Source organism: Kogia breviceps, chromosome X, assembly GCF_026419965.1.
Source record: "Kogia breviceps isolate mKogBre1 chromosome X, mKogBre1 haplotype 1, whole genome shotgun sequence".
NCBI lineage: Eukaryota > Metazoa > Chordata > Mammalia > Artiodactyla > Physeteridae > Kogia > Kogia breviceps.
The window spans coordinates 71,368,304-71,387,241 of NC_081330.1; the positions used below are offsets into that span (position 1 = coordinate 71,368,304).

Here is an 18,938-nt window from a genome sequence, read left to right on the forward strand (position 1 = left end):
TGAGGCCTCTTGGTGCTTCTAGGAGCAGTTGAACTAGAATCCCTGAGACAAATTCCTCAAAGACATATTCCCTGCCCCTATAACTTAGGTTCACAGCTCCGTGGGCCAAGTTTCTGCAATACACTGTGTCCTGCGTATCTGTTTTGGGCTCTCAGGGGTTTGTGAGAATCAAAGCTCATGTTTGTGGGTCCCACACTTGTGTGGTCTGGAAAACATACTCACAAACTGGGCTTAGTGTCTGGATAAAGTCATCATTGCTACAATGAGAATCAGAGGGTGAAACAGAAAATGATTTTAACAGAAAAAGTTTATTTTAAGAAGACACAAACAGCTCTAGCTATATAAAGAATACAGTTCAATTGCTGGTAGCAAGCCAGTAAGGAATGCTTTTTCTTTTAAAGAAAAAAAAGAAAAAGAAAGAAAGACAAGAAAAACCCTTTGTAATATCACCCCACAGAGGGCTCCCTTCCATTTTGTGTTGGAATTCTAAAAAGACCGGGATGACAATCTCTCTTAGTTTATGCTGCTTCTTGATATTTTTATCCAGGGACACATTCTCATCACTTGGGGGAGTTGCCTTATCTCTGCCTCCCAGTTTAGGATCTCGGCCTGCAAATTCCTGTCTCCCTTATTTTTCTTGAGTGCACCGTTGGCATTCAGTAAGCATTGAATGGTGAGCGGTTAGCGCATAACAAAAGTCCTTCTCCTGACAATGCAGAGTAGGCCTAGCCAATCCTCCTTCCTCATTTTGCTTTTGGCAAGTGTGGTACTTTTGCTGCTTTAGAGTCCAAGGTACAAGCCTGGTTTCCTTCTTAAGGCTGGCAATCCTAAACAAAAGGCAGAAAGAAACTGTTTCATGGATGCTTTCAAATAAGGAAATCCTAAAGTTACTCGTGTCTTGAGTTTTTAAAATCTAGATTTCAGTAAGTGGGTAAATCCCTGGGCTCAAATGACAGAAAGCAAACAAAAGGTCCCAAGAAGCAATGTTCTTAGATTTAAAAAAATCCTGTAGGGCTTCCCTGGTGGCGCAGTGGTCGAGAGTCCGCCTGCCGATGCAGGGCACACGGGTTCGTGTCCCGGTCTGGGAAGATCCCACATGCCGCAGAGCAGCTAGGCCCGTGAGCCATGGCCGCTGAGCCTCTGCGTAAGGAGCCTGTGCTCCGCAACGGGAGAGACCACAACAGTGAGAGGCCCACATACCGCAAAAAAAAAAAAAAAAAAATTCCTGCAGCCTGAGAGGTATGTCTAAGTGACAGAGTTCATATGGAATTAAAGTCCTAGCTCTTTGTATGTTGGCCTGTCCAGAATTGCCCCAGAGGAGTTTCTTCAAATGGCTTCCTGGGAGAAGCCAGCACAAGCCAGTGGAAAGAAGGTTTCAAGAGACAAGAAAAGGGAAATGCCTCAGGAGCCCCACCATCCCTCCTCCTTGACCAGCCCCATCAGACCTGGAACTGGACCAGAGAACTGATGACAGAACTGGATGGTGTGTGTGTGTGTGTGTGTGTGTGTGTGTGTGTGTGTGTGTGAGAGAGAGAGAGAGAGAGAGAGAAAGAGAGAGAGAGAGAGAGAGAGAGAGAGAGAGAGAGATACACGAGTAAATAGGACCTTCATAGTCCAGGTGGAGAAACCATGCATACACACAGAGGCACACACCTTGTCATTCACCCATATCCCCCAATATTTATACAAGCAAATGTGAAAATGTGAAACTAAGCTTTATACCCCCAAGTAGCATGAAAGGTAGAGATGGGAGTGAGATGAGAGAGATGTGAAGAAGCTTTAAGGAACCCTCTTAGGGGTTCAGAAAACAGGAGGTGGTGGTGTGATGAATGACTGCTGGCTGTGGTGCTGCATGGGGCATCCCAAGGAGCCCATCCCCAAAGCTGGGGGTCTAGGAGGCAGGGGGTTAAGGTGGGGAAAAACTGGGCACAAAACACCTTCCATACCTCATTGATTTCATTGCTGGGGCTGAGTCTAGAACAGGTCCAAATCACATTAAAATGGACACATGGACATTTTGGGTTTTAAAACCAGCCATTGGAACCAAGAGAGCTAGTGATTCCCCTAGGAAAGAGTAGACTGTACTGGAATTTCATGGCCTGGGCCACCAGACTTTGCAGAGATGGCCCTGAACACGTGATGGCAGTATAGGGCAGAATGGGACAGATGATCCAGGGCAGGGGTCCCCGACCACAGTTTGGGACAAACGAAATAAGAAACCTCAGAAATCCATTCTTTCCTGCCAGCTCACCCCACACTCGAGGAAACAGAGGCACATTGGATAACCAGTACAGGAGATCTAGAGAAAAGAATGAGGGTTTCTACACCGAGGTAGTTAGAGAGTGAGACAGAGAGACAGAGACAGGTGAGAGAGTCCATCTATCGGAGAGTACTAGTTGGCAAATGCAGCCCCTTTCCACTCCCCTCTGCACAGGCCGGCCTGATAGCTCGGGAGATGGGAGGGCAGTGAGCCACATCACCCAGCACACAACTCAGTCACCATGTGGGTCACAGAAATGCCCGTCCCAGGGGTCAGCAAACTGTGACAAGCAGGCCAAATCCAATCTGCAGCTTCATATGGCCCAAGAGCTAAGAATAGTATTTATATTTTTGAAGTGTTGTCAAGCAAGCAAGCAAACAAACAGTAACAAAGAAGAAGACCATGCTACAGAGACCATCTGTGGCCCACAAAGCCTAAAAGAGTTACTATCTGGTCCTTTATAGAAAAAGTTTGTCAAACCTTGGTCTAGATGACAAGGAAAATCCCACCAATCTCTGAGCATTCTTGAAAGGGGAAACCAGAGGAGGTCCAGGAGAAGGACTGGAACAATGGGATAATTGGAAATACCACTCCATCTGACGAGCACTGCCTGCAACTCTACTAAACCAGACTAATGAGGTACACAGGAGCTATGGAAGGAAGCCTGAGAATAGCTAAAGAGAGAGTCATACTAAGGAGCATTAGGCAAATAATGTTCTGGAAATGAAACTGCATGCAGAGCTCAGTACTGATTAGGAAATTTGGTTATCATTTGATAAGATTGAGATAGAGTTTGAGCCCAGGGATTGATAAAATATCAAGAAGTTTCTAGAATACAACTAAGTATCTCATGAACACCTAACAGTCTGAAACTATCTTGTAAAGTTTAAGAAGGGGAGGATAAAGTAGATTCTAGGAAAGCCTACATTGGTTTGCCCTACTTTAAATAAATGCCACTTACAAAATTTCACACTGAAAAAAAAAGTAGAGGCATTAGGGGACATTGACAAGAGGATATTTCATTTTTCAAAAGAAGTCACCAGAAGACTCCCTTCCATAGGAAGCTTCTCTACTAAAAAAATGAAATTTAATCTATAAAAATTCATTTTTCAAATAACTTTTAGGGAAAGCATCCACTGTATAGAGTAGGGCACATACATTGAAATTGGAGGGAAATGAAAGTTTCTAAACTGAAAATCAGATTTGTCTTTGGATTCATGAGCTAAAGAACTCGAACATTTTCCTTAAAGCATGTATATTGCTCGCTGAAATACCTGGGAAATTCATGTGTCATAAACGTAGAAGCCAGCTGTGGCTCTTCCATAAATGCAGTGCTTTGGATGGAAAAACACTGGGCCCAGAGGCAGGAGAACGGGGATTGAGGCTGGGCCCTGCCACTGCGTGACCTTGTGTTAAGTTATTTGACTTTCTGGGCCTCAGTTTCCTCCTCTGTAAAAGGAGAGGTTGGTCCCTTTCAGCTCTAACATTTCATGACTACAGATAAATATAGAAATAAGATCAATACAGCAATCTAGAAATAAGAAATAGTCCCCAAAGTAAGCTCTGGAGTCAGTAGAAAAAAGTAGCAATGAAATATAATAAAAAGAATAAAATTTTAACTACTAGCCAGAGTAAATATATCTCATTTTAAAAGTAATGAAAAGATTTGTAATTTACAATTGATTCAGGAGAGGTAAGAACATACATGTTGCTGTTTCTTCACCATCACACATATGGAGGAGGAGATGAGTGTCAGGTGACTTGTACAATGAGCACGATGCTGCGTTTGCATGCAGAACATTTTATAAAATTGAACATTAAAAAGAGCTCAACACCACATAAGGAATACATTTCCATACAGCTTGGAATTAAGGAGAGAGGAGTTAACTGTTTGTTCCAGTTCAGATTTTGTTTACAGATTTGTTGATATCAAATTCCACAAATATGCAAAATCTTAAAATCAAATCTATTTCTGCCAGAGCCCTCCTAGAGAACAGCCACCACAGGAAAGACAGACATTTAAGGGTTGGCAGTACCAAATGAATGTAACACATTTTCCTCTTTCCTATTTGTGAATTACAAAATTGTTTTTAAACCAAAAATTGGCCAGATGTGCTGGCTAAGTCGAATCAAAGGTTTTGCAGGTTGAGCAAGTAGTTGATTCAATCTGATAATTTCTTAACAGCAAATAAAAATGTATCCGAGCAACATGACAGTATAAATCACATGGCCAGAGACTGATCACATAATGTAACGACAGCAGAAAAGATGGGAAAGGCTGGAATCATTTGGAGAGTCGTGGCTACAGTGACTCAGGGGCTTGAAGAAGTAATGTCACTGGAACACACACACACACACACACACACACACACACACACACACACACACACACACACACATACACTATAGGGATGCTGCTGCTGGTCCTGGGACCACGCTTTGAGAACCACTGTCCTAGATTTTGGGCTTTACTGAGCAAAAGTAGATACCTATTTCACATAATCCATTACTTATGCAAATTTCTTGTCTTGTTAAACTTATTAAAAGTGCCTTAAATGTGTGCCTATAACCATTTCTTACTGTATTCCTCTACAAATATTTCAGAGTATTCAAAAATTTGTTTATTTCATATCCTTGTTAAAATCCTTATCATTTTTGCTGCCCTTTGACAAATGTAGCTCTTTGTACCTCTTTCCCACTCATCCTTTTAAATCCCAAATAGTTTAGTCAAGTACAGCTGAAATACACGCAAAGGCTTAGGAGGGACTGGGTGCTCTGGAATAGATCTGGTCTCATTCTCACACCAAGGGGAAGTAGTAGCACAAAACACAGATAAGCGTTGGGGGGCAGCCAAGGCTGCGTGCAGTAAATTTGCGCCTTGCGGAAGTTTAATAATCTGGTACCAGAGATACCAGATGGCTGACATTGATCTGACACTGATTGGACAGTTTCACCTTTCATAAACAGGACACATTTTCACAAACTCTTTAAATCCTTGTGTTCTTTACTCAAATAATAAATAGTATTAATTCCATTTTTGTAAAAATGTTAAGGTACAATAAGAATTATCTGGGCCTTCTCAATGGCTCTAGTAGCCATTTCTGAGAGTCCCTTGGTAGTAACCATACTGAACAGCACTGGAAATCAGGAGAATTTAATCGACCATCAGCAATTTACTTAGTTCCAGGAGATTAAGGTTTTTTCTATATTCGGGAGTTAGTCATCAGGGAATTTGACCTTTCCATGGTGAAAAATACACTTCTGCAACTGATTGATGCCTAAAATTCTACAAGTAGAACGTCATTCCTATGGCTTAAGGCTTTTTCCCTGTTAAAATGCAAGTGACCCTCCAAAGAGGTATCATTAAGCCTTATAATCTCAAAGTAAAGGAATTTATCCCTTTCCTGAGAGCATGCTTTCCTTAGCAAGGAGGAGGACAAACGAGGATGCACTCAGGAGAGTTGGTGCCAAGAAGCAAGGTCTGGGGGGAATGGAGCAGAGAGAGGAGATGGAGGATCCCAATGACAGACCTCCAACTCATTCACTATTTTGCTGAAGGGCTGTCCCTGTCAGCATCCCTATTGAAATGGGTGCTAACTTGCCACTTGGAGTAGGTTACTTAGAAATCGGCCATGTTTTCTGATAATATTGAAGAGTCTTTGATGTGTAGGCATACAAAAGTTTAGAACAATGGAAAAATAGATGGCAATAAAATATTTGGTGCGACAACAGATAGGGAGTTACCCCCTCAAATCGGAAGAACCATACATGTCCATAGAAAGAAGATAAACCAATATTACTTTATAGAGTGCAAATCGCAAGGCCGGGACGAGGGTAAGGCACTAACATGGCCCTGAGAGCGGGTGCCTCCTTAGATTTTGCACCCCAGGCACCTCACTCACCCCACTGTAGTCCTGGCCCTGGCAAATCATGTTAAAGTGAAGCCTGGCCATTGTGTTACAGACTTGATGATAATGGAAAGTTCTCTGGAGGAACAGAGCACTGACTGTGAACTTGTTTTTTTCATAAGTAGTTTGTTGATGAGGAAGAGAGCAGGTGGCGTGGACATATCTGCTCAGACTGATGGTTCCAGCAGGATCACAATCCGACCCACGTCGTCGGAGAGTTAAAATGGGTGTCCGGTGACGTGCTTCTTGTGAGAGCCTTGCAGACTCTCCTCTGTCTTTGTACATTCAAGGTAATGATTCCAGATCAACTGGTCGATCTGTGGTCAGTAAGCTAATGCAAGCTATTTTGTTGCCTGCAGTCTTGCGTCCTTAAAGGGTGAGCTGTCGGCTAGGGATGCAGTTCAAAGAAATAGGGACTGAGGGGCAACTTGGGGCCATGTGGGAGGCCCAGGTGAGAGACTGAGACAGGCAAAGGACAGGAGACAGCAGCAAAGCTTCCTGTTGTGCTGAGAACAACTTGTTCCCTACCCTCAATGTTTGAACCACAAATACATAATGAACACTCACCAAGGGCAGAGTGCTCTTAGCTACCGATTAACCTCCTCCCCTGGGGACGACCGCATCTACTCCTGCTTAGGCAGAAGTCAGTCCAGTAGAGCCACCTGCTGCTATTGGTTGGAATCAGAGGAAACAAAGGGACAGAAACAACTTGAATTGGAACCTGACTTCCTGGGGCCAACTTCATTTCACCTGTATCCCTTCTGTATTCCACCTTCAAAAATCGTTATCACTCTTCACACTAGTAATAGTGGCAACAGTCACTTCTCTGAAAGGCCTCCTGGAAGGGGCTTTCAGCCTCTCTTCTCCAGCCTTGGCAGAGTAGGTGCACGAGGCAGCAGACACTGTGGCTTGTGCCTGGGTGGAAGACAGAGTTGGTGCTATGATACCCAAGAGGAGGTGAGACGTTGAGTGTGAGGACTAGGAGAGTTGTCCGGTATTATGTTCATCAGAGATTGGTAGAAATTCTACAATTTGGTTGTTTGTTTGGGACTAGGTCCACCTGTTACAAAATATTAAATGAATATTACCAGTCCTCAGTGTTACCTCTGACCACATCATCTCTGCCCCGAATCCTCTTATGCTAATGGCAACACCACTGGGCATTGGAGGGCCATAGTGAAGATGTAGAAGACCTTCTAAAAAAATTCCAGGCATACGGAGTATCGCAGGGGAAAGCAAGACTCAAGGTAATTGAAAAATGTCAAGGTGTCTGGATATTCAGCTTTAGAATCTTTCGGGAAAACCACCAGAGGTGGCAAGATGAGGGGAGAGGCAAAACCTACTAGAAGTACCAAACTAGAAGCTTCCAGAAAAGTTAGAGGAAGTAACAAGTCCTATACCGTGTGAGTCTCATACTCTGCTTTAGAGCTCATAATGGTTCTGGAGTAGAGGGCCCCGGCAGCCTTTCACTTTTGTTAGGCAAAAGCACAAACACCCCTTCATTTCCCCACAGAGGAAAATATTTCCATCCGTTGGGATTCTGAGTCCGGGGCAGACAAGTGTGTGGCATTCGTATATAAATTAAGGCCAGGAATGAATCTTATTTTATTTCAGGCAAAACCTCTGAAATTTGGTCAGGACCCTTGAACTAAATAGTTGGAATGCGGGCTTCCCTGGTGGCGCAGTGGTTGAGAATCCGCCTGCCGATGCAGGGGACACGGGTTCGTGCCCCGGTCCGGGAAGATCCCACATGCCGTGGAGCGGCTGGGCCCGTGAGCCATGGCCGCTGAGCCTGCGTGTCCGAAGCCTGCGCTCCGCAACGGGAGAGGCCGCGACAGTGAGAGGACCGCAAAAAAAAAAAAAAAAAAAAAAAGTTGGAATGCTTTCAAAAGCAACTGGGCTTTCAAGAACTGTCTATTATTTGAGGTGGCTTCTGTCTAAATCAGGGGGAGGTGCTGGGCTTGGCCTGTACTCAGAAGTCTAGAATTCAGAACTGTACCAACCAAGGGCCCAGGCCTAGGGCTTCTATATGAGAGGCCCAAGTCCCCTCAGCACTCAGTGTGGTTTTCCAGCTGCTCTTCTGCTGTGTGGGCAGTTGGGCTAAAGAGCTTGCTTCTTATTGAGACCTGTCAAAATCAAGATCTGCTTGTCTCTGGGAGCAGTTTCCACATCCTCCAAGAGGCTGACCAATGAATCTGTTGGGTGGTGGGTGAAGGAGGAAGAGGTCAGGGGACTCTCTTTGTGAAGCAGGCTACAATTTCATTTGACTTTCCTTTTTCCCTCTTGGGAATGGTGGACAATTAATCCTCCATTATTGGTCAGCCAGTTTTCTTTGTTCAGTGCTATTTTCCCCCCAACCTCCCAGAAGCCAGACATATGAAAATCAAATGAATCACGGCTCTTGCTTTGCTTAGAAAATTGAACTGACAAGAAAAGTTAGTGTCTATAAGCTTTGGCAGGGAGTGGGGAGAAGGGGTCACAATGACTGTCCTGGGACTCTGTCAGCATCCAGTATCCCATTTACCCCAGTCCTTACATTCTCCCCCAGCAGGTTAATTGAAAATTGGTCAAACAGCAGAAAGTAAATGGCAAAAAGTAGCCCTTTTTTGGGTTATGGGCCATAGCAACTTGCAAGGCTGCCTTTCAGATTTTGGATCTATCCTTTTAGTCTATACATTCTCAGTTTGGAAACAGAGGAAGATTTCCTTTAAACAAAACAAAACCAACCACAAACCACAACCTGAAGTGAATGGTGGCGGGCAAGTTACACTTACTTTCTCTCCTCCTTGAGACTTTGATGACGCTGTTCCTTCAGCTAAAGACTTCCTGTAATGAATACTATATGCAAATGAAGTGAGAGTTCTTCGAATGCAGCATGAGCTGGGCACAGACACTAGCTACCGTTGTTGGCAGACATTTGAAGGATCTCAAGGCGCACATGTGAGTTACCTTGGATAGATTTGAGTGAACAAACAGCTGCCTTGTTTGTTGGCCGAGTTTGGTTCATCCAAAGCAACCCATTCCTGACCTTTTCTAGCAAAGGGGGGTGGGGAGGGGGGAGGGGGTTCTATATGTTTACTAAAACTCATCTCCCTGATCTCCGTGTAGACAATCAAACTGAAAAAGGTGTGAAGTTCAGGACAGAGTCACATTCATATTTTGCACGACAAAAGCCATCCAATCAACCTCATGCCGAAACAAGTGCACACCTGCAAACCTCTCGCTGCGGAGAATTATACTGTGGCTGAAGAGGCATCAGGGTCCTTCTGTTTCTCCGTGCAGGGCCATCAGGGCCTTGCTGGGAAAGTGAGTAATCAGCAATGGCACCCCATGTCCCCTGGGTTTGGCAGTCCCCAATCTGCTCTCTCACTGTGCCCCTCAGTGATAGGAGCCAGGGATGGAGCAGCCTGGTCATTGATTTAAAAGATGGCATATGTGCCCTTGCATCTGAGAATTTCTTCTGAGTGCATACCACTTGGGGGAAATAAGGAGAAAATCGGTAGTCAGTAATGGCAAGATTGTAAGTATGAGAACATAAAATGTCTGAAGATGATTAAAGTGCCTGATGATTTTAGTTCTGGATGTGGCCTCTCTCCTGCTGTCCAGAGTGTGAGTTAATGTAAAAGAAATGCAGGCTCTTTTGTTATTTCCATGGTTCCTTTTTAAAACCATTTTTCCTCTTCCCCCTTTTCTACTCAAGCTTAGTAACTCAACCTTGCTTGCTGAACCCAGGGCTTAGGTACTGGGGTTATCAGGGGTTTCGTAGTCTTTTGAAAATTGTGCAATAATTCGCCGAGCCAGTGGGTTAGTGGTCTTCAGCAGTTCTGCTGCTGAGGGGCGGGACCTTGGAGTTGCCTTGCTTCCCTTCTTCTGTAGCAAGGCCTTGAAATCATCATTTCTGCCAGCATCTAGGCTGGCACTGCCGCTTGACCCTGCAGAGGCAGCCAACTCACTGATGGGAGACTCAGCCGTGTTCCTTATTGGTGAGTGAGAGGTTGGTCTGCTGCCACCAGCAAAGGCCTCACCAGGCTCCTTCCAGCCAAGGAGCTTTCTTTTGGACCTAAATGAGAGAAAGTTTGCTTTGAGTGAATTCATGTGGCAGACATTTCCTAATGCTTCATATAACTTCACGAATGCCAATGACACAATCTGGGAACTTCTATGCAACAGCCTTGTGAGCAGTAGTACTTACTAGCTTTCTCTCTCTCTCTACTAAGTCCTCAGAGTCCCTTGTCTGGTCCCCTGTTCCTACACTCCTTTCAATGCCCACAGCTAGAGTCACTTGGCCTGTGCCTGCAGGCTCAGTCCTGCCCAGGTTCTGGTACCAAGGAAGAATTTAAGGAGTCAAAGCTAGTAGCTCAATGACTCTGAATCAAGACAGCCCACGAGCTGATCCTGTTCTGAACTGGTGCTCCAACTCCGATAACTGGGCTCTTTCCCGTTTCCTCATCATGAAGCCCGTGCTTTGTGCTTCTGTCCAATAACTGGGTCCCCGTTTGGTCCCCCTTTGCCTAAGCTCCTGCTTTGATGCTCAGCCTGGTGCCCCACTTCACTTCTTGATGAGATTTTTTGGTACAAGGAATTCTGTGAAGGGTTAAATGTCTCTGACTCTAGGCAGAGCTGTGAGAAAGCAGATGGAGCCACACTAGGCCATGGGGTTGCTAGGAGACGAGGGGCCTCTCACTCTGCACCTGGTCCTTCCTTCCCCACCCGCCTCTCTTCCACTCCACCCAAAGATGTCAGTGAATTGGAGGTGGTGAGGCCCTGGACTGGGTTCACTACGTGGGTATCTGAACTTAGTCTCCAGTTTCCATTCTAAGCATTCTGCTTAGAGGTAGCAGTTTTTCTTCTGGTATTAGAAGGAAAGGCAATTATAATAGGAATTTAGGAAATTGGTCCAGACCTGTGGATCACAGTAAATAAATCTTCAGTTGTTCGTGAAGCCACAAACACATCATCATCATCTTCCGCAATCCATTCAGCTGTTTTATCACTGATTACACTTTTTTCTTCGGTGCTTGGTTCCATCAAGCTCCCTAGGCATAAGAAACAGAAGGAATGATTTTGACCACAATTGTTAGGACAAAGCACATTCTCATATGTATTTCATGGGATGTTCAAAGTAACTCTGGGAGAGCAGCAGGGCAGAGACTTGCTGTCTCCATTTTGCAGAGGAACAAAATGTTCCTCAGGTTAGTGATTTGGCCAACGAAACGTGGAGGGAGTGATGAAGATCAGCCTGGGTCCCTGTTCTCTCGTGCCTTTTCCATTACAACAGGTTGCCTGAGCATTCTCTCATTTTAAATGCATCATTTTTAAAGCTCAAGGAGCTGAGAGCAATCTAAAGCAATGACTCAATCAGTGGGTGGGAGTGGGACCTATCTGAATCTCCGAGGGAGCCTGTGGAGTTTGAGGAAGCAGATTATAAAATTACCTGTGGCTTTGATTTGTTTGCTTGTTTTAGTCACAATGATTTAACTTACGTTGAAAGTCCAAATCAGCTTAAGGAAGGCCATAAGATTTTGATGTTGGGTGTTAAGGGTTTCAAAAAGGATGAGAAACATGGATGAACCTAGAGGACATTATGCTAAGTGAAATAAGCCAGTCACCAAAAGACAAATACTGTATGATTCCACTTATATGAGGTCTCTAGAGGAGTCAAATTCAGAGACAGAAAGTAGAAGAGTGGTTGCCAGGGGCTGGGGGGAGAGGGTATGGGGAGTTATTGTTGACTGGGTACAGACTTCAGTTTTGCAAGATGAAGAGAGTTCTGGAGATGGATGGTGGTGATAGTTGTACAACATTGTGAATGTGCTTAACACCTACTGAACTGTACACTTAAAAATGGTTAAGATGGTAAATTTTATGTTATATGTATTTTACCACAATTAAAATGAAGAGAGACAAGAAAAACCCCCAAAAGGATGAGAAACATTTTCTAGCCTGGTCTTAAGGTTCCAGGAAGAGCAAGGGTCAAACCATCCAAGAAAATGAGCCCCCTTTCCTCTAGAAAACACTAAGAGAAGCTGCTGCTAGTAACATATTCCACTGCTTGAAGCCTTCCAGCCTGCCATGATACTTGAACTCAGGCTGGGAGGGTACTGAGTCCCGTGCATGAAACTAAATTCAGTGTGGCTGGTGAAAAGTGCTATATGGTGACATGGAGAGACAGTGCCTAGGGCAGAAGATGCCTGCCTGAGGAGGAAGGTAAGCTCCTAAGATCCTAGGGTGCTAAGATCTAGTCTGATTTCATTAGCTCAGCACTGGCGGTTTCAGAGTAGTCTGGCCCAAACTGGGCCTTGGAGATCTGCCCTCAAACCCACATCAAACCCTCAAGAGGTGTACCCTACTGATTTGGTCGCCCTGGGATCAGAATCATTATCTGGGGGCATTTGCTTCTGCCTCTGGCACTCTGTCCTCACCCTCACCTCTCCTGGGATTGAAAGGAAAAGCCAGCAGACACTTTACTAACCCAGAGGGCTTGCCTCCCTTTCACTGTCAGCCTGTGGCGTGGAGGTTGTCCTTGTACCAGCTAATGGCAGGTGGTCGCTAGTTGGGAGACACTTGGCACCTTCCTCCAGGGTGATGATGGGGCTGAGAGGCAGCCTTGGATCAGCCGTGTAGGCCTCCATTTGAATTGTAGGTGAGGTGAGAGGCAGGTACAGCACGCTGGGCTTTTTTGGTACAGGAGGTGGAATCTTGCCTTTCTTTTTCTCAGCTTCTTCTTGGCTCTGGAGGCTAATTCTTTCAGGTAGAGCTCTCCCCTTGGGGCCCTCATCCTCTGTACTTCCCTGGGGAGGTTGCTGTGTTCCTGAGAAGAAAGCACCAGAGGAACTGGAAAAAGGCGTGAAAACAAGAGATGAGGGTGCTGTTGACTCCCCCAGGGTTCTGCCCTCAGGGAAGCTGAAGGACTTTGGTTTCCGCACCACCGTGTATATATCTTGAGGGAGTGGCCTCATATGTTGAATTGAGGTCTTGGGGGTCATAGCCAAGGTAGGAGAAGTTAGTGGGTACTCCTCAGGGACAGACGGTGGCTTGTGGACCAAGCTTGGAGGCCTTCGGGCCAGTGGGGGCTTCTCGGCTATGGGAGGCTTTGCCTTTCTCTCTGGCAAGGTGAAGACTTCAGCTCCCGACTCCTCAGCATAGTCAGGGCTCTCAATGTCATCTTCTGGTTCAGACTTGCTGACTGACCTCAGGCGAACAGAACGTAAGTCAGACTGAGTAACCATGGGCATGATTGGCTGGTTGGGGCTAGTTTTCTGGGCCAGCTTGGCCCCAAAATTTGTATCTGAGTGATGCCGGCTCACCTTGGTTTTGCTTCGGATGGAGATACTCATCCCAGACAGGTCCAGGTTGGTTGAAGAGGTCAACGGTAGGTCAAATGATAGCCGTGACTTGGACATTTTCTCCACTGGTGATGTTGGGGGTAGTGATGACTTCCTCTCAGGTACCACTGGACGCACCCGGACACTGCCGCTTGGAGGGGGCAAGTGGCCCAGGGTCAAGGACATGGAGACAGTGGGTGTTGGTGTTTCTGACTGGCTGGAGTATCCACTGGAGGGTGACATCAGCCCAGTGGGCCTTCCTGGGGAGGATACCTCCCTGGCCTCCACCTCGATGGAAAGCTGGGAAGGTGTTGTGGCTCTGGAGGTGGAAGGGGAGGTGAGAGACTCTGAGCTGCCCTGAACTTGGGTGCACTCAATGACTGTGGTGCCAGTGGCAGTGCTGGAGCTGGACAAGGATTGGTAGGTGTCACCAGACTTCCAGTCAGTAAGATACCAGTGGTGGGCGAATTGTGTACCTTCTGGGTATTTGAAGGTTGGCACAGCTGGGTGACCCTGAGTATCTGGGTGGGATGAGTGATGTCCTTGATGTTCCAAGGAGAGGCAAAGGCTCCTGGGCCTCTGGTCCTTGGGTAGCGCTGACCCACCTTCTGGCAAGAGGACTGGTTCATCTTTGACCAGCGAGACACTGCGAGTTGGAGGGGAAGGCTTCTTCTTGGCCTTCTTGAGTGAGATGCTCTTGGATCTCTGCCTTCTTTGCTGGGCCTCCTGTTGGGCACTAAGGGAGGCAATGTTGTCGGCACTGTTACTGCCCTCAGAACTTGTACTGGCATAAGGCAGGGCACAGGCTTCACTGGCCTTCTGCTCCTCGTCATAGTCCCCATCCGTGGTGCCTGTGTCTGTGGGTACAGACAGTGACCGCTCCCGGAACCTGCTGGCCCCACCTGGGCCTGTCTCCAGCCTTGAGGTATCACCAGTCAGGAGGCCAATCTTGGAGGGTCGTTCTGATATGTGCCTTCGTTGAGTAGAATGCTCAGAGTAGCCAGCAGACCCACTGCATCCTGCTGGGGTATCACGAATGACAAAGAAGGTAGCAGACTCCTTAGGAACCAGAGGTGGCAATGTGTGCAGAGAGATCCAAGAATTCCCAGAGGAAGGACTTTTTCCATTTTCATTGTCTTGACTGCTCTGAGCAGTGGCACTTGGAGTCACGTAGGTAAAAGCATCTCCCTTCCAGGAAGGGGAGAACGTTGATTCTGTTGGTCCATTGCAAGAACTGGGGACGCTGTACACCATCCCCATGCTCTCCATGCCAGGGACTTTTGTGCCACCACGTGCCTGGAGAGGTTCTTCCGGATCACTAGAAGGATTTCTCAGTACTGGCGAGGTGAGATTTGGTAACTGAGCTTCCTGACTGATGGCAGCTCTTCCATGAACACCTCCTGGAACTGAATGGCTGGGCTTGACGTCTGAGGTGGTAGAGCGGGCCACACTGCCTGTGGGGCTGTTGCTGTGACCTGGGGGAGGTAAACACAGAATGTTAGTGGTGAAGCCAGGGATCCCCCAGCAGCAGCTGTCACTAAAGAGACAGGAGCACCAAATTTTTGCCAAGAAGCATTTGCCAACAGCTTGGTCAGAATTCCTTGGTTCTTCCTTTCCATAGATGAGGATACTGGGGACGTTGGGTCCTTGCCCATCACCACACAGTGAGTCACAGGGTGCCCTTGAATTGTCCAGATGGCTGCCAAAGACTTTCCAGCTTTAAATATGCCTTTCAGAGCTGAAGTGGCACGTGGGACTACCATGGGTTTTTTCCAGGCTTTCACCCCAGGCTCATGAAACCACCACAGACCTCAGCGTTCACCTCCTCTGAGATGAGAGCAGAGGCTTTCGAACTGATAAAGGACAGTAGTGTGAACTTCAGCTCCAGCAGTGCATTGGGAGTATGCCACAGCTGGAAAGTTCAGAGTCTGGTTGCATTTTTGACACCTGTCACTTTTTAACTTGGCAATAGGAAAAAGTGAGAATAACCTACAGATGTGAGGAAACCATTCAGATGTTGAAAATCCCCAAAGATTTTCTCATATACACAACAATTATTATATCATGATGATGTTATGATGATGATGATGATGATGATGATGACAACGATGACGACTACTCTTATGATAATTTATAATAACAGCCACCATTTGCTGAGCACATACTATGTACCAGGCGCATGGTAGGAAAATTACATACAATAACTCTGATCCTCAGGAACATTCCACTGGGTTGGAATCATCATCCCCAATTTACAGATGAAGAAGCTGAGGCTCAGAGAGGTTAGGGAACTTGGCTAAGGCCTCACAGTTAGTAAGTGGAGAGGCCAGAATTTGTATCCATATCTCTCTGGTCTGTGCTCTTTGGATGGCCTTCATTTAATGGCAGTAATGGTTTTGTGAAGACGGCACTTTTAGCGATGATTCCCCCTCTTAGGCATCTATCTGCCTAAATTCAAGATACATAGTTATATTCCACTTATAATGGGAAACAATAACATAATGAATTTATTAGCCTGGGAGACCTGCTCTCTGTATTCGGTTGCTGCCCTTGACAAAAGGTCCTTGGTTATCCTTAATTACTATATTGGCTTTTTCAGGACATCCAAAGTCCCCCCCCCCCAATCATTCCTGTTCCCTGTCACAGCAATACCACTTGGGTTACAGAAATGGTGAGAGTGAGCAAGGGGAAGGGTTTGGGGGATCCGCTATGGTGGGGTCACCTTGGTCTCGCTGGGAATAGTTAGAGAATCCAATAATGGTCCGCCTCCGCCTCAGGGTGGACTTGGGGTTCACGGCTGTCTCTGTGTTAAACAACGAGTGTCGCAAACTTGCATGTTTATCAAACTGCTGCCCTGTAGCCAAAATAAAGACACTTGGGTGCATCCTGGTTTCTGTTTACAGTAGGGTAGAAACTGGCCTGAGGTTGAGAGAAGGGATGATGGCAGTAGCGATGAGCATGAATAGCATCCAGGCAGGCGACCCTTCTTCCCCATCCCTCCCAACTTGGCCCCGGGCACCCGCAGCTCCAAAGCACGCATGCTGGCTTTCAGAGGTCCACCCGGGGTCACCTGTGAATCTTAGGTGGCCGAGAGCCATGGTTTTCAACACTGGCTACATATCGAAATAAACTGGGCAGCTTTTCAAACTCTGATAACTAGACCCCACCTCAGAACACTTAATACTCTGGGAATAGGGCCCAAGTAGAAGCATTTTCTCAAACTCCCCAGGTGATTGATTGTTCAGATGTACAGCCCGGGGTGAGAACCACTGGAGTGGAGAGACATGTTGAGACTAGATATTGCTTGATTGCAATCTTTTCTCAGAGAAAAGCCTTTATTCAGGCCGATGAAGACTGTCTCCAAGAAGCTGCGCCATCCCTCCCCACCATCCAGGAAGCAGTCTGATAGTCTGCCCTCCAGCCACCTGATCACATTTGATCAAAGTTCGCCCCTGTGTGGTGATTGAGATCTATTTTTCTCAAAGCACCCGCTCAGTCTTTACTCCTATGGAATTGCTAGGGCAGGGGCAGGGCGGGGGCAGTGGGGTGAGGTTTGCTGCTCCCCTGCACTGTCTCTCACTCAGCGGCTGGCTAACCAAACCCTCTCCTCTCAGCCCCATGGCCACATAGGTATGCCCCTCCACAGAAAGTGGCTCTGTGGGCAAAACACAGGGCCAGCCTCGTTGAGAATAAGGTAGAGGTTCAAAAACAAAGCACCCACCATCACTTTGTGAGTTTCTCCTCTCAGCCCTCACACCTCTTAGTACATCTCCCTAGGCTCTGGGCTCTATTTCTTGTCTCTAATTTCCTGAGATGACACCAGTGGCGCTGGATTACCCCATATCCAGGGAGCGTCACCACCTGTGGCCAGAGCTGTCCTCATCATCTTCATCAACTTTTTCCAGCACACCACGGGCTGGCACTGGCTCACAGGGTGCTTCTGGTCCCCTTGGGCTAGGAGGTCTTGATTTCATCAGGCCGTTGGCCCTATCTCCTTCTGAAATGGCTGACCCTCTTCCTCTTCCACTTACAGCTGGTGAAGTGTGGAGAATGAATTAATAATGGGCATGGTACAGGGTGCCACATGTCCCCAGAGACACAGCCAGCTGAGCTGCGTACATTATTGTCCCCATCTCAAGGTAGTACTGGATCCCTCTTTGGTCTCACACAAGTGGAAGAGGCCCACCTCACTAGGAGACTGAGTGATGACTCAAAGTGCCACAAGGCCCTTGGTCTGTACTCTGGGTCTGATCCTCCCGTTTACCACCAGCACTCTGAACCCCACACTTCCCCTGCAACTCCTATCCGTGTGCTCCAAACCCGGCTTCTGGCACAAGAAGTCTTCCTTCCCCCAAACCAAACATAACTCATACACTCTAAGTTTCCACAGATGCTCCAAAGAGCACATGAATTCATAAAGTTTTAGAGTTTTCTGTTACGAGAGTTTCCTTTGCCATCAAATGGTCTCAGTTAGTGTGGCAGGGCCAGTAGAGAGTGAAGGAAGAGCATGCCTCCGTTCCCGGGCGAGAGCCACGACCTTGACAGTGCCAGGGTGAGCCAGTAGCAAAGAAAGTCTCGCTCCCTCCCCCAGCACCCAGTGCATTTGGAGAGGATGATCTGTAGTTGGCATGGAGGGAAGCGAACAGAGGCGATGCTAAACAACTCTACCGGAGACATTGATGGGCACGATGTCAGAGTGCGTGGAACAAGGCTGAAGCCATCGCTTCTCCTCTAGGGCAGGCGGAGGGAAGGGGCTATTCCAGGCAGCTTGCTTGTCGGCTGTGGTGGGCAGGCTCAGGGAGGCCTCGGGGGCCCGCACACCCTGCATGGTAGTCTCATCCTCGCTCAGCTGCCGTTTTGTGGGCTGTTGGGAAAGAAGGTGATGGGAAGGGTGTGCTCCCGACTGGAGATGAGCTGTGCCCACAGAATGGCTGTCTAGGCAGGTGGTTGGAGGCTTCATCTGGGAGGCAGGAAAGTGTGGACAGGCTGCCAGGCCGGATGCCTGCCACGCAGGTCCCATCTCGGCAGGGCCTCAGGATGGCTCTGCTGGTGAGCAGAGATGAGCAGCAGCTTCCAGTGGGTAATGTAAGCAGTTCCAGGTCCCCCGTCAATGGGTGCGGGGTGAGCTCTGCATGCTGGCTCTCCCAGGTGGGGGAGGAGGCAACTCACCATCAGTACAAACTCCAGACGCCTGGCAGACTGGGGCCTTGGGCTGGGAGTGGGCTCAGGGGCCTCATCAGCAGAGCGGAAGGTCTGCCCCAGAAGTCTGGCCTCCGAGTACTGTTCCTCATATTCTTCTGAAAAACAGCACAGTGGATACACACTCTAGGGAGCTACGGCCAAGCGGTGGGCCAGGGAAGGACCATGAGCTGGGGCCTCCTGCTCTAGCTGCCAGGTCTGACTCTCATTGTTTCTTTAGGATAGTTTCCGGCGTCTGAGCCATTT

At 47.3% G+C, this 18,938-nt stretch overlaps 1 protein-coding gene across 13 annotated transcripts in view; it reads right to left on the minus strand.

The window, feature by feature from the left end:
* Positions 1–289: 289 nt before the first annotated feature.
* Positions 290–18,938, minus strand: part of NHSL2 (NHS like 2) — a 92,270-nt gene continuing 73,621 nt past the window's right edge. For 3 of the 13 annotated variants that reach the window (XM_067023616.1, XM_067023617.1, XM_067023618.1), the window contains exons 3-8: positions 18,663–18,790; positions 18,162–18,357; positions 16,216–16,347; positions 12,641–14,968; positions 11,072–11,204; positions 290–10,228 (exon numbers count right to left, since the gene is read on the minus strand). In XM_067023616.1, coding sequence (XP_066879717.1) covers positions 9,904–10,228; positions 11,072–11,204; positions 12,641–14,968; positions 16,216–16,347; positions 18,162–18,357; positions 18,663–18,790 — 3,242 coding nt within the window. In that variant the 3' untranslated portion in view covers positions 290–9,903. Of the gene's footprint in view, positions 10,229–11,071; positions 11,205–12,635; positions 14,969–16,215; positions 16,348–17,330; positions 18,098–18,161; positions 18,358–18,662; positions 18,791–18,938 lie in introns of those variants that run through there. The other 10 variants (XM_067023625.1, XM_067023622.1, XR_010838689.1 and 7 more) reach the window with 9 other exon arrangements.